Raw genomic sequence first — 13,905 nt, forward strand, 5'->3', positions numbered from 1 at the left:
AATCGCTTGCCTATTGCTTGCGACTTCCCGGTGAAGACTCTGCGCCTGCCTCGACTGTCCCACCCCAAGCCCCGTGCCAGAGCCGCCGCCCCGCTTTGTGTCGAAGCAGCTCCTGTCAGTCATCACATTGGCCGCGCGCCTAGCCTTATATCATATCGTGCGCTTGCCGCCCGCACTTCTTCTCCACAGTCTACATTGTCCGACTTCTGCGTCTTCAATCGTTACCTTCTTTACATACCTCTCTGAAGATAGAAAAAGCCTTACCCCGCCGCAGCTGCCACCATGGGCGACCTCGCCAACCGCAAAGTGTTCAAGGTAACGTTATATCCGCCATTCAGGGCCGAGCACGCGTACTGACAGCTTGCAGGTGTTCAACCAGGAGTTCATCGTCGACGAGCGCTACAATGTAACCAAGGAGCTGGGACAGGGTGCCTACGGCATTGTCTGGTACGACTCGAGCCACGGCGCGCCGCATAACAAGTGCTGATTCTGCCCCCAGTGCGGCTACCAACAACCAGACGGGCGAGGGCGTGGCCATCAAGAAGGTCACCAACGTCTTCAGCAAGAAGATCCTTGCCAAGCGTGCCCTGCGCGAGATCAAGCTGCTCCAGCACTTTAGAGGTACGTTGACATGCCACCTGCCGGCTGCAACACTACTAACACCTGCCAGGCCACCGTAACGTAAGACACGCATGCTCCCGAGTGCCCCGATCGACCCCATGCTAAACCCGTCGCACAGATAACATGTCTCTACGACATGGACATTCCCCGCCCAGACAACTTCAACGAGTGCTACCTATACGAGGGTATGGATTCCATCCCATGTTTTGATAAGACGGTGCTGATAGATGTGCAGAGCTCATGGAGTGCGACCTGGCAGCCATCATCCGGTCCGGCCAGCCGCTCACCGATGCCCACTTCCAGTCCTTCATTTACCAGATCCTATGCGGTCTCAAGTACATCCACTCGGCCAATGTCCTCCATCGCGATCTCAAGCCCGGTAATCTCCTCGTCAACGCCGACTGCGAGCTCAAGATTTGCGACTTTGGTCTTGCCAGGGGTTTCTCCATGGACCCTGAGGAGAACGCAGGATACATGACCGAATATGTCGCTACTCGATGGTACAGAGCCCCTGAGATCATGTTGAGCTTCCAGAGCTACACAAAAGCTAGTAAGTAGTCACTCTCTCGTAATAGAGTCACATGCCGAACTCAAGCTGACTTTGCATAGTTGATGTGTGGTCAGTAGGCTGCATCCTTGCTGAGCTGCTTGGCGGTAAGCCCTTCTTCAAGGGCCGCGACTACGTCGATCAACTGAACCAGATCCTGCACTACCTTGGAACACCAAACGAGGAGACACTCTCACGCATCGGATCTCCCCGTGCGCAAGATTACGTTCGCAATCTACCGTACATGCAGAAGATCTCGTTCCAGTCCCTGTTCAGAAACGCCAACCCAGACGCACTTGATCTGCTCGACCGCATGCTCGCATTTGATCCCTCAAGCCGTATCTCAGTCGAGGAAGCCCTGGAACACAGGTACCTACAAATCTGGCACGATGCTTCCGACGAGCCTTCATGCCCAACTACATTCGACTTCCAGTTCGAGGTGGTCGAGGAGATCCCGGAGATGAAGAAGATGATCCTGGATGAAGTCAGTCGCTTCCGCCAGATGGTGCGCGTACAACCCGGTGCAGGCGCTGGGGGAAACCAGGCGCCGCAAGTCCCGATACCCAACAACTACGACCGCGCTGGCTACGAAGACCCAAGGCCTCAAGAAGCGTTCAACCAAGGTGGATGGAACGGAAGCGATCTGGAGCGTGATCTTCAGGGTCTTGACGGCCGCATGCGATAAGTGGAGTTTGGACGAATCTGTTCGTTGCAAGATGTCTTCTCGTTGGTTTGAGCGTGAGCGTGGAGGGATTTGGGTAATATTTGAGCCCCGTGTAATTTCTCTCAAAATCTATTGAATGATTACTATGTTCGAATGACTTTGTGACGATCTGAGTCCACAAGTAAAGATGGCATGGCCTGCTTGGGGGTTGTTGACATCCGCAATATTTACCACACGGAACAATACAGGTGTGAGCATACAAAACCCTACCAGCTCTCGTGAATATGGTATGTCGGATGCTATCGGCATCAGGCTAGCATACTGTTCAAATCAACTCCGGATCACTATCGAAATGATTCGGACCCATAATGAGTCAGCTATGATGCTATATAGCCGAGTGCTAGGGAAAATAGTGTTACAACTTGTATTACCAATCAAAGTGGAGTCGCAGCACCTTGTTCATGAAGTTCGAGCGTATTCAAGAGTCCTCAACACTACAGCATTTTAAATAGTCATCCTTCGCTCAAACACACATCGTTGACTGAGAATTCATTATGGTACCCAAGATCTTCCTGTACAGGCTCACCCTCCCCATCTAACATTCCCCCGACTGACCCTTCCCCAGAACAGGAGGAACAGGCTACATCGGTGGCTCCGTTCTCCATACCCTCGCGGCCACCCACCCGGAATACGACATAACTGTGCTCCTCCGACGAACCCCCGAAACCTTCACATCCACCTACCCCAACATCACCATCCTGACCGGCGACTACTCCAGCGCCGACCTGATTGCTTCTGCCGCGCAAAACGCCGACATCGTCGTTCACAACGGCGACTCAGACCACGAAGCCAGTCTCAACGCCATCATCACCGGTCTACTCCGACGTCCAACACCAGGCTACCTACTCCATCTCTCCGGCACAGGAATAGTATCAGACTGGGCCGATGAACGGTACCTGGGAGTGCTAAACCCAAAGATATGGTCCGACAAGACTTCTCTGCCTGAAATCCGCCAGTTGCCTCCTACGGCTCTGCACCGCAACACCGAAACCATCTTACACGACACGATTGCAAAACATGGAGATAAGATCAACATAGCCATCATGTGTCCCCCTGATATCTACGGTAAAGGTCGGGGGTTAGCGAACACACACAGTGCGCTCATCCCCTTCTTCATCAAAGAAGCGAAGAACATAGGTGGTCAACCATTCTACTACAACGACGGAACCAACACGCGGAGTTGGGTTCACATCGACGACTTGATGCGTCTCTACCTGCACGTCGTAGAAGCCGCAGTCTCGCGTTCTTCTCCCCACGATTTCTTCAACGATAACGGGTACTACTTTGCCAGCACGCAAGAGCATTCTCAGTCTAGTGTTGCAAAAGCGACCGCTGAAATCTTGCACAAACATGGTATTATACACGATGCGGAACCAGTGCAGATAAGTTTGCAGGAGCTGGATAAGATGGCCAATCTACCTGGGTTTCCGCAGCTAGCGAGGTATCTGTTTGCGAGTAATTCGCGGACGAGGGCTGAGAGGGCGGCTGAGAAGTGGGGGTATAGGGGTGAGGCGAAGGGGTTGTTGGCTTGTCTGGAGGCGGATGTATTGGATGCCTTGCAAGGGTGAATTGTGATTACTAGGGATAAGGGAGGGAGGCATGCTTGCAACTCATATAGTAATGGGCTTAAGGATGACATTGTGTATGGGGACAGGCCTCGGGGCAACGATATTTCGTATATGTCATGAATGACGGGTATACTTAACATAAACTAGCTAGAAACTCTGTCCTTGATAAATTCACCTCGTGGAAGGCAATCTTGTACCTAATGCATTGCCGATGGACTCGTCTTGGGATGTCAGGATGCTCAGATGTGAAAGTTTCCCGAACATTGCAGATGAGTAGGTTGTGGGTCGTACGCCGTAGGAGCGTAGGTGGTATCGGATGAGACTTCACTAATAAAGATGCCTGCGTGGAGGCCATACAGTTGTGCAAGCTGCGACAGCCAGGTACGGTCTTTCCTTGATCAGCTGTTCGTTGGGCACCTGGGTGGTGTTTCCTACATCACGGCGATGCTGCATGCCGCTGAGCTGGTCCGTGCACAGAGCCAGGGTCCTCTAGCGCGATAATTATTTCTCGGTCTTAGAACTTTTGGCAAGCCGGTGCGCTTCAAGTCGAACTTTTCGCGCCATTGCACAGCACCACCCAACACACTCCACACCATGTCGCCCGCCGCGATCGAGTCGGGAAACAAGAGGAAGAGGTCCCACAAGAGCAAAAAGAGCGCTGAGCCAGCGATCGCACCAGCGCATGATGGCGTAGATGCTACCAAGGCGCGCAAGAAGGCGCGCAAGGACAAGGCACCTGTCGTCGAAGAGCCGGTGGTAGATGATGATTCTGAGGAGGAACAGAGCGATGAGGAAGAAGAAGCGGCAGTAGAGGAAGTCGTCGCAGAAGCCAGTGCTGCAGACGACGACAGCGACAAGGAAGACGATGAAGGCGACAACGAAGAGCTTGCCGAACTACCCTCTGGCACGGGCAGCAATGCCGTTGATCTTCCCTCCGGCACCACGATGCCCTCAGCGAACCCGACGCGATTCGACGAGCTCAACCTGAGCGAACGAACGATGACTTCTATCAAGAACATGGGCTTTGAGAACATGACAGAGATCCAACAGAAGGCTATACCACCTCTGCTATCAGGAAGGGATGTGCTTGGAGCGGCAAAAACTGGCAGTGGAAAGACTCTGGCTTTCCTTATCCCCGCCATCGAGATGCTCTCGCAGCTGCGGTTCAAGCCGCGCAACGGAACTGGAGTCATTGTCGTATCGCCGACCAGAGAATTGGCGTTGCAGATCTTCGGTGTAGCGCGCGAGCTCATGGAACCACACAGCCAGACGTTTGGTATCTGCATTGGTGGTGCCAACCGAAACGCAGAAGCCGAGAAGATCAGGAAGGGCTTGAACCTGATCATCGCTACTCCCGGGCGCCTCCTCGATCATCTCCACAACACACAGGGCTTTGTCTTCAAGAACTTGAGGTCACTCATCATTGACGAGGCGGACAGAATTCTCGAAGTCGGTTTCGAAGACGAGATGAGGTCCATCATCAAGATCTTGCCCACGGAGCGTCAGACGATGCTTTTCTCCGCAACACAGACCACCAAGGTTGAGGATCTCGCAAGGATCTCGCTCAAGGCCGGCCCCCTCTACATCAACGTCGATCACCGTGCCGAGCATAGCACGGTCCAGGGATTGGAGCAGGGTTACGTTCTGTGCGATTCAGACACCAGGTTCAGGCTTCTGTTTTCTTTCCTCAAGAAACACCAGAAGAAGAAGGTCATTGTCTTCTTGTCATCGTGCGCATCTGTCGACTTCTACAGCGAATTGCTCAACTACATCGACCTGCCTGTGCTTGGACTGCATGGCAAGCTCAAACAACAGGCGCGAACGAACCGCTTCTTCGAGTTTGTGAATGCACAGAGCGGCACACTCATCTGCACCGATGTTGCTGCGCGAGGACTAGATATTCCTGAGGTGGATTGGGTTATTCAATTCGACCCACCTGATGACCCGCGAGGTAAGCTTGAACGCACGCAATGCATGCGGAGTATATACTGACTTGTCTACAGACTACATCCACAGAGTCGGTCGAACAGCCCGAGGTGCAAATGGCAAGGGCAGGAGTTTGATGTTCCTCTTGCCATCCGAAGTAGGATTCCTCAAGCTCCTCAAAGAAAACCGCGTGCCGCTGGTTGAGTTTGAGCTGCCTTCGAACAAGATTCTCAACATCCAGTCACAGCTGGAAGCCTTGATCAGCAAGAACTACTACCTCAACAAGAGCGCAAAGGATGGCTACCGGTCGTACCTCCAGTCGTATGCTTCACATAGCTTGCGGTCAGTGTTCGACGTGCACAAGCTGGATCTCGTCAAGGTGGCCAAATCGTTCGGTTTCTCAACACCACCGCGCATCGACATCAGTCTTGGCGCGAGCTTGAGCCGCGATAAGAAGGTGGAGGGAAGGAGAGCATATGGAAGTCAGCCTGCGCAGGGCCGACGACCGATGAGGGGAGGCAAGAGGTTCTGAGGTAATAGTTGGGAGGCATTGATGGGAGTTTGGCGTACAAAATCACATACGGGCCATGATCTAGGGTTTACAGCTGTGCATGATCTAATTGAGCACCCATGGGGATGTCGGTAACTTCAGAAGCGAAATGTGTCAATTTGATGTGGAGCTTGAACTTCAAACAATTCTGTCCCTGGCATGAATGACGTACTTGGTAGCTTTATTCTACCTGTAAGCAAAAATGAAAGTCGTGAAGATTGCCCGTACAGCAGCGCCACCAAACCGGTGAGCCCTAGCAAGATTCGGGCGCGCAACCACTGAGGCAGCAGAACAGCAACATTACGCAGGCTGCGTCAAACTGCCAGTTCACCAAGTCTGCATCCTTCGGAAGATTTCTTCTCTAGCAAAAGGTCACTTCTGGTATGTTACTTGACGGAGTTGTGCCCGGCAGCCAGCCCTACGAGTTTCCCAGATTGCAGAAAGTGCAGACGCCGCGGCTTGTATGGAGCCCTGGGGGATGCGCTGGCAAGTCGCTCTCGCGCTGGCGGGCCAATCACGTCGGGAAGACAGTGAGAGCGGATGCGGCCGCCCACGGGGGTTGCGGCACCATCACCCCTGGTAACGACACGGGTGCTAGAAGCTAGCTAGCTATGTAGTTAGTAGCAGCGAGACGGCCGCCGTCCATGACGGATGTTTGACAGTCTGGCGGTGAGCATTTGGAGGTTGTGAATCTGGCTGGAAAATCAGCAAAAAACATGGAATGTCAAGAGCCTGATTTGGGATTGTGGCATGGAGGCGCGGGAAGACGGGAGGGGTAAGAATAGAATAGGCGACGTGGTTGCTTTTGGTGCGACCAGCCATGTTTGTTACAGGCGGATTACAGGCGGGAGGTGGAGGGACGGTAGAGGCTGGCATTCGTCGCGCACTTTGCAGTGGGATGCATGGCCAACGGCGTCCACGAGGGACACCAGGCACGCTGTATGGCCTTGACGCGGCCGAGTGGCTGGGGACAGACAAGTCATGATGTATCGCCGGTAGCCCATCGTTGGTTGATACGACGCGACCTGTCGCAGGTGGTTCTATTCACTCTGTGCCCTTTACATCATCTTTCACAACTTTATACCCATCGTACTATTGCACTAGGATAATTGTAATAATTGTAATAATCCTTCGCCCACACGCCATCCTCGATCTGCAAGGTCAACAAGCCTCACCTCCAGCCCGTGTTAGCGCCGACAAGGATTGCTGCTCTCCAGCCGTGACCCAGCCTTTCTCTCCACCACAGCTGGAGTTGGCGACCACCACAGGACCGCCTCTCCACCAGCGAAGAGCGCGACGGAGCTGCAGAGCCATTGCTACCTGCGATAGACGGGAGCTGTTGTGCTGCCTGGTCTGGTGAGTCCCGTGACATCTCACATTACCTACCCAGCAGCTGGACGTGTCTAACCCGCCTAGCCTGAACGTCGGCGGCCATTGTCGCAGAGCGTCGCACGCCGCAGACATCTGGAGCTGTGTGCACGCATTCAACCGCCTACTGGACCGCAACTGGGCTCTCACGTCCCCGTTCACGACCCCCGTCCCGTTCACGCCCGCTATCACGGCTCCTCTCGCACACGCGCCCTCGCTGTTCGCGCACCAGCAACATCCAGGTTGCGCAAACGTAAACAGCCACGGTGCGGCCCTGCACCCACACCATCGCCAACATCATTTCCCTCCCATAACGTCCTCGAGGAAAACGGCGCCGGACATGTCTTCCGTCACCCACCCCGCCTTCTAGAATCTTTCAGATTCTACGATGGTTTTAGATACAGAACGACCTCCTCTTCCGGCACCTACTGAACCCTCGACTCTCGATTCCGCAGACGAATCAACCTACCACATAGACGAAATCAACACCGACGTCTCCAACCGCACCGACAGAACCTCGTACTCCGTCCCCGACGACGGCACCCCCATCACTATCAACACCACCTCGCCCACCAAGCCCCGCGGCCAAGCGAGGCTCTCCCGCAAGTTCCCCTCGCAGACGTCGCTGCTCATTGAGTACTTCGAGTCCGGCAAGGACGAAGGCCAGGCCGGCTCGCGAGGCAGCGTGCGCGTCCGCGTCACCCCCTCGTCTCGCAAGAGCAGGCACTCGACCGCGAGCGACAACGTCCAGATCACCCAGACGTCCGCCAAGCGCAACTCCCACGCGCCCTCCTACTCCAAGCGCCTCTCGCTCGCGACGAGCAAGTCGTACTCCGAGCTCTACGACTCGCGCACCGTCGCCTACTCCGACCTCTCCAACATCTCCTCCCTGCCGCCCGTCGACATCGAGCTGCTGCCAAACCACAGCGACCTGTCTACCGACGGCGGCCGCTTCCTCCCCATGCCCTCGGACATATCGTCCATGCCCGCAGACAGCATGACTGGCCAGACAGAGATCCTCCCGCCCGCGCGGCGCAGGAGCCGCAGCATGGAACGCGACGCAGTCACCGAGTCCATGGTATCAGAGGCCATCCAGGACACCCTCAAGGCACCCCGCCACCACCGCAGCAGAAGTCTCAGCAAAGACCGCATCACACAGCGCGTCATGGAGAAACTGGCGCAGCAGGCCGCAGAAGGCGGTGCTGCCAGATCAAAACACAGCTCTTCAAAGTCAAGAGACACGTCCAGACGGCGGGAAGACGAGCTTGCCTCGCCCCGCAAGTCACATCGCAGACGGAGCAAGGACGTCGAGCAGGCGAGCGGCACCGAGTCCAGCTACCTCTCCTCAAACGCCGACCGTCGTTCGCACGTCTCTGGGACCTCCTCCATCAACAACCCCAAACTACTGGCCACAGTCGAGGACGCTATCAAGCGCCTCATCCTCCCCGAGCTGAATGCGCTGAAAGAAGAGAACCGCACCTCCAGGAACATGGACAAGTTCGACCGCGCGAACCGCGACAGCATAGCCACCTTCGAAACCGTCGAATCAGCCGGCTCTCGCGACCCATCCAGACGCCGTGTATCCAAATCCTCGAGCGCACCCAAACTCCACAGCAACAAGCCCAAAGTTGTCCTCAATAGGGATGGCGACGATCCAGGGACGACACTGGCTGGCGGATCAAGCCGCAAGAGCGAGCGACGATCCAGCCGGGGCTCTATCTCAAGCTACGCTGATTCGACTACCCGTGAGGAGAAGGAGAAGACCCATCGGAGAAAGAGCAGTAGCAAAGACAGCACCATGTCTCAACGAGATGCTGCTCTAGTTGGACTTGCTGGAGCTGGCCTTACCACTGCGGCTCTCAAGCATCACACATCACGGGAAGAAAAGGAGGAAGAACGCAAACAGCGCAAGCATCGCTCCTCTCGCAGCAGTCGATCCGCAAGCGTATCCGAAAGTGTGCACGAAGAACCTCGTGTCAAGGAACGCGTTCCTCCCCTACCTTTCAACCACAGCGAGCTCATCGGAGGATCCGAGCTCACTCGCGACTCAATCCTATCCGCAGAGACCGAGACCAAAGAAAGACCGCAGTCGAGGTCATCGGTTAGCACTGGCATAACAGGCACCGGTGCTGAGACGCCTCTTCAACAAGTTCCTCGTGGATACATCTCGCCATCACCGCGCACTCCGACCCGCACACCTAATGCTCTCCAACAAACGCTCGGCACGTCTCATAGCAACAAATCTACCAACGAGGTCCGCACATCAACGCCGAAGAGTGACCGCAGCTGGACCTCACGCTCGAAAGAAGCCACCGACGCTAGCTTAAATGCAGCAGCTGCTGCTAAAGCACGCGCAATCGAGCGATCCGGTCCCCAAGCTTCAGAATATGAGATCGAAAGCTACACGCAATCAAGACGTGGCGACACTGTCAGCCCAATACAGAGCGAGGCTAGCTATCGGGGAGATGCGCAAACCACGGGCTCACCACGAAGAATGCACTCTATTCGCAGTGGGCCTTCGGTGTCTTCTCTCGGCCACCAGTTCGAGCGAAGGGAGTCCAACCTCTCCATTGCATCACTCTCATCGACGACTAGCACCAAGGCGGCGGCACGCACCCGCAAGCGACCTCAGGGCGTTACTCTCGAAAGCAAGAGGTCTATTCTCAATGAGGATGCAACCACCAAGGACACCAAGCAATTCTTCGACCGCAACCACGAGAAGAATGACATGTACCGACGCGAACTTGAGGATAGCTCTGTGAACTACAACCGTATGACCATGTACACCGACGATAGCACAGGAGTGGAATACCTCGACCACGAGCAGAAGGTCGGTGATCTTCAGGACATTCGCAAGGTCGGCACAATTCCTGAATACGTCCACACACCACTGGCCGTGGAGTCTGCTGTCGCCTCCCTACATGACGAGCAGTCCACCCTCAGCGTTCGATCCTCTATGGCCACAAGCCCGCTCAAGAAGAGCACGCTCTCGCAGGTTCACACGAACCCAGCTTACGTCCAAACCGACGAAGTACCTGCCGGCCAGAGGTGGGCCGCCATTCGCGACAAGGCCGAAGCTCTGCAACAGGAACGACGTGCCGAGGAGCCTCCGAAGCAAAACATTGCTCGTGAGAACTCTCCTAGGCAAAGCATCGCGCAATCCGAGGCACAGTCTGAGGATGCTATGTCGATGGATGAACCGATACAGATGCATCACAGTGCCTACCCAGTCGGAGACAACGATATGATGCCTGAGATTGGTTACGGCATAGATGATGAGTCGGATGTAACTACCAACCCATCGATCATCCAAGGGCCAATCGGAGGAGGCGATGGCTACCACGATCGTACCGACGAGCTGCTCAGCCGACAAGAAGAGCGAGAACGTACTCCCACCTCTTTCAGCAAGGGTGCCCTTGGACTCGGAGCTGGAGCTGCTGCCATGGCCGCTGCTGCTGCTTACGAAAGAGAAGAGCAGCAGAGTCCGGCTTCGTTCGATCAACGACACCAGGCCACCGTAGAAGATGAATATGATCATCCCTATCCAGGTGAGCAACAATACGAGCAGTCAGGCTATGCGCAGAGTAACCGCACTCCTTTGTCAGGCCAAACCGGCTGGAAAGACGAGGGTTACCAGTCGGCTAACCAACGTGAAGCGTACACGCCACAAAACCGCAATCACTCAAAGATCTTTGATGATGACGGCTACGGTGATGAGTACAATGGCGCGGACCTTGGCAGCCCTGACATGTTTGCTGCTCGTGCCAAACATGACCGACATGTTAGTGGCAACTCACACGGCATGACTTCTCCTCTCTACGACGCAGCTACCGGCAAAGGCATGGACCGCATCGAATCGAAAGACATCGTGGCGCTCATGGATCACCTCACTGTTCGCGACGCCCAGCGCAATGCTCGCGACACCGAAATTCTCGTCACCCTTGTGCGAAGCGCCGCGGAGATGCGCAACCAGTTGGATGACCTCAGGCAGTTCATCAAGACCCAAGACACGATGATCATGAACACCACAGACAAGCGAGTCAACCTTGCGGAGCAACGCATCCTTGGTGGTCCCCGTCCTCAGCCCCAGACACCACCTCGTATCAACCGTACCTCTTCAGATGACGATATCGAGACCAAAAAGAAGAACGTCTTTAGGCGTGCTCTTAAGGGCCTCAGCTCTGGCAAGGGAGACGGCGATATCAAGCACATCGAGCAAATGCTCGTTCAGTTGCTTGGCGAAGTTGAGGGCCTGAAGCAAGTCAACCAGCTTTCGTTGGATCAGCAGGCGAGGACGAATAGTCTCAACTCGTATGAAGAACTCCGAGCAAGCGGTGATGCGGGTTACGAGCCAGAGGGCCGTGCCAACACTGCCTCCTCCCCCGACCAGTCGGGCTACTTCTCCAACCCTTCGTCTTCCCGCCGCATCCAAGATCTTCACTCTGGATACGATGTTGTACCAACAAACCGTATCAGCACAGTACGAGAAGAGAGCGACGAGGAGTACGAAGAGCGTACTCGTACACCAGGCTACGAGAATACCGAGCGCATGACAACGCCGACCCAGGAAGCTTTCCCCGAAAAGCGTGCTTCGCTAGGAACTCCTCCACAAGCTTCAAGGGCAGCGCGAAACTCACAGAGCGATGACACTACCCCGAAGCGCAAGCACAAGTCTAACTCGTCGTCCATCTTTGGTATTCCCAAGATCTCGCGATGGTCAAAGACCACTACCTCCACCAACCCAGAGAGCCTGCCACGCAACAGCGGGTCTGGAGAGAGGCGACCCCACTCCATGCACTCCAGGTCTTCTTCCCAGGATGACTACTATGATGACGAAGAGCCATACGAGCAGCATGCCGATGACAGGCTGCGGTCCAACACATCCCTAGCCAGGGAAGAGCAGCGTTCGATACGTTCTGCACGCTCTCCATCGCCTCTTATCCCAGAGGACATTCAATACGAGATGGAAGACCCCAAGTACCAGGCGCATCGCAACTCGCTGAACCTGCAGCACCCCCAGCCGCGACCTGGGCCAACCGGTCGTCACCAGAACAACTTGGAGACCCAAGCGCAGATCTACAATCCTGTTCGCTCGAGCATAGGATCACCTGACTACGATCAGTGGGGCAGCATGCCATCGCTGGCACGTAACCGTCTTTCAGGCATGTCGGCTCAACAGGGTGCTGGCAACCTGTCGCCAATCTCATCAGATGGCTACAGTCAACACTCTGCTTCTGAGCAGCAGGCCGGCCCCCCTCGGCCTCCCAAGATCGCGGATGACGGCCCGCTCGTCCCGCCACCACAGCTGCTTGCTGGCTACGGCCAGACAAGGCAGATGTACAGTTCTCCGAATGAGTTCGGTAGCCAGGGTGCTTTGACACCACTTGCACCTATTGCAGAGGTGCGTTACTCACTCGAGACTGACCGGGGCCATCGCGTAAGTTGAGCTCGCGCCTCAGAAGAACTGAGGACAATGCTAACATACGCAAAAAAGATGACGCCCACTCCCTCGCCTCGCCCGAGCAGCCAGTACCTCCGCTCCGAGGCTAGCATGAACAGCCCGCAGCGCAAGATCACGGGCCCCAGGCCCATGGGTAGCAGGAGCCCACAGCCTCAGAGCCCGCTGCAGCACTCGGACACTGTTGTTCGCAGGAAGCCGATTCAGGGTGAGTCGTTCGCTACTTGAGCGTAGTTGAAGATTCTTTTTACTAACGAACATGCGCAGACGATGAAGAGTCTCTAGAGAGCTACCGCAGCAGTCTCGACTCGGAGATTTTCTAGGCGAACAATCTTCTCAAGCCCGGCATTGTACCGTACAGCAGCAGAACAAGACAGACTGCAGTCGCTAGCTGGGTGGAGAGTAATGGGCAGAAGGGCGATGCTCGGTTTCTTTCCCACTACCAACAACAACAACAGCCGAGTGGTGTCAAGAATTCGCAACGACATAGGTCACCGCTTAGGCAGGTGACGTTTGCTGAGGAGTAGGAAGAGGAGTAATAATGGGGGGATGGGGGATGTGGCAAAAAAACGTTTCCTTGGTTGTATGATGGGCTTCATTCGCTTCCGCGCATATATCACTTTTGCGAGCATGGCGTTTTTTGTTTTCTACATAGCGGTTTCTGCGACATGAAGTTTTGAAGGGAGTCTTGAGTGGCCGATTCATTCATGAGGGACGAACTTCATGGCTTTATGAGAGACGATCCATCGGCGTAGTTAGGTGTGCATAGCTGTGCGCAAATGCATTATTGTCTTGCCGGGCTACGATATCCCTTTCACGACCCCTGTTACGAAGATATTCTTTCTATGTTGGCGCGTGCGTTCTGTGTTGTAACGCGATCTTTGTCGTCATACTGCGAGGATCTGGTACCTGGATGTCCACCACCACCACCCCACCAGCACGCGACCAACAACGGCAAACCTTTCCATCAACCAAAGCTCCTACCGCATTTCCAGGTTCCCGCTCATAAGTCTCTTCACTAATCGGCAAGGCTTTTCCAGATGGCGAAAGGATTCTCATGTCTCTGGGTGGGTGGGGGAGGCGGAGGGGAGGTGGTGGAAGTCGATATTTTGGCTGGTTGGGTACATGATGACTCTATCGATA

The 13,905-nt window shown here is 55.1% G+C and overlaps 4 protein-coding genes across 4 annotated transcripts; all 4 read left to right on the top strand.

The window, feature by feature from the left end:
* Positions 1–282: 282 nt before the first annotated feature.
* SPM1 (Subtilisin-like proteinase Spm1) lies at positions 283–1,853 on the top strand (the record flags this gene model as incomplete). Its single annotated transcript, XM_049403782.1, has 7 exons — positions 283–315; positions 368–447; positions 500–621; positions 671–681; positions 740–806; positions 857–1,171; positions 1,231–1,853. The coding sequence occupies 7 exons, from the start codon at positions 283–285 to the stop codon at positions 1,851–1,853; spliced, it is 1,251 nt and encodes a 416-aa protein (XP_049250443.1).
* A 347-nt stretch (positions 1,854–2,200) lies between these two features.
* Positions 2,201–3,460, top strand: J4E88_010188 (uncharacterized protein; the record flags this gene model as incomplete). Its single annotated transcript, XM_049403783.1, has 2 exons — positions 2,201–2,204; positions 2,463–3,460. The coding sequence occupies 2 exons, from the start codon at positions 2,201–2,203 to the stop codon at positions 3,458–3,460; spliced, it is 1,002 nt and encodes a 333-aa protein (XP_049250444.1).
* A 269-nt stretch (positions 3,461–3,729) lies between these two features.
* Positions 3,730–5,918, top strand: HAS1 (ATP-dependent RNA helicase; the record flags this gene model as incomplete). The annotated part of the gene is made up of 3 exons (XM_049403784.1): positions 3,730–3,733; positions 4,032–5,411; positions 5,464–5,918. 3 exons carry the CDS (start codon positions 3,730–3,732, stop codon positions 5,916–5,918), a joined length of 1,839 nt encoding a protein of 612 aa, XP_049250445.1.
* Positions 5,919–7,692: 1,774 nt separating this feature from the next.
* On the top strand, positions 7,693–13,085 carry J4E88_010190 (uncharacterized protein; the record flags this gene model as incomplete). Its single annotated transcript, XM_049403785.1, has 3 exons — positions 7,693–12,741; positions 12,799–12,970; positions 13,030–13,085. The coding sequence occupies 3 exons, from the start codon at positions 7,693–7,695 to the stop codon at positions 13,083–13,085; spliced, it is 5,277 nt and encodes a 1,758-aa protein (XP_049250446.1).
* Between the last annotated feature and the right edge of the window lie 820 nt (positions 13,086–13,905).

This window comes from Alternaria novae-zelandiae (assembly GCF_023758075.1).
Source record: "Alternaria novae-zelandiae strain BMP 2774 chromosome Unknown scaffold_30, whole genome shotgun sequence".
Lineage (NCBI taxonomy): Eukaryota > Fungi > Ascomycota > Dothideomycetes > Pleosporales > Pleosporaceae > Alternaria > Alternaria novae-zelandiae.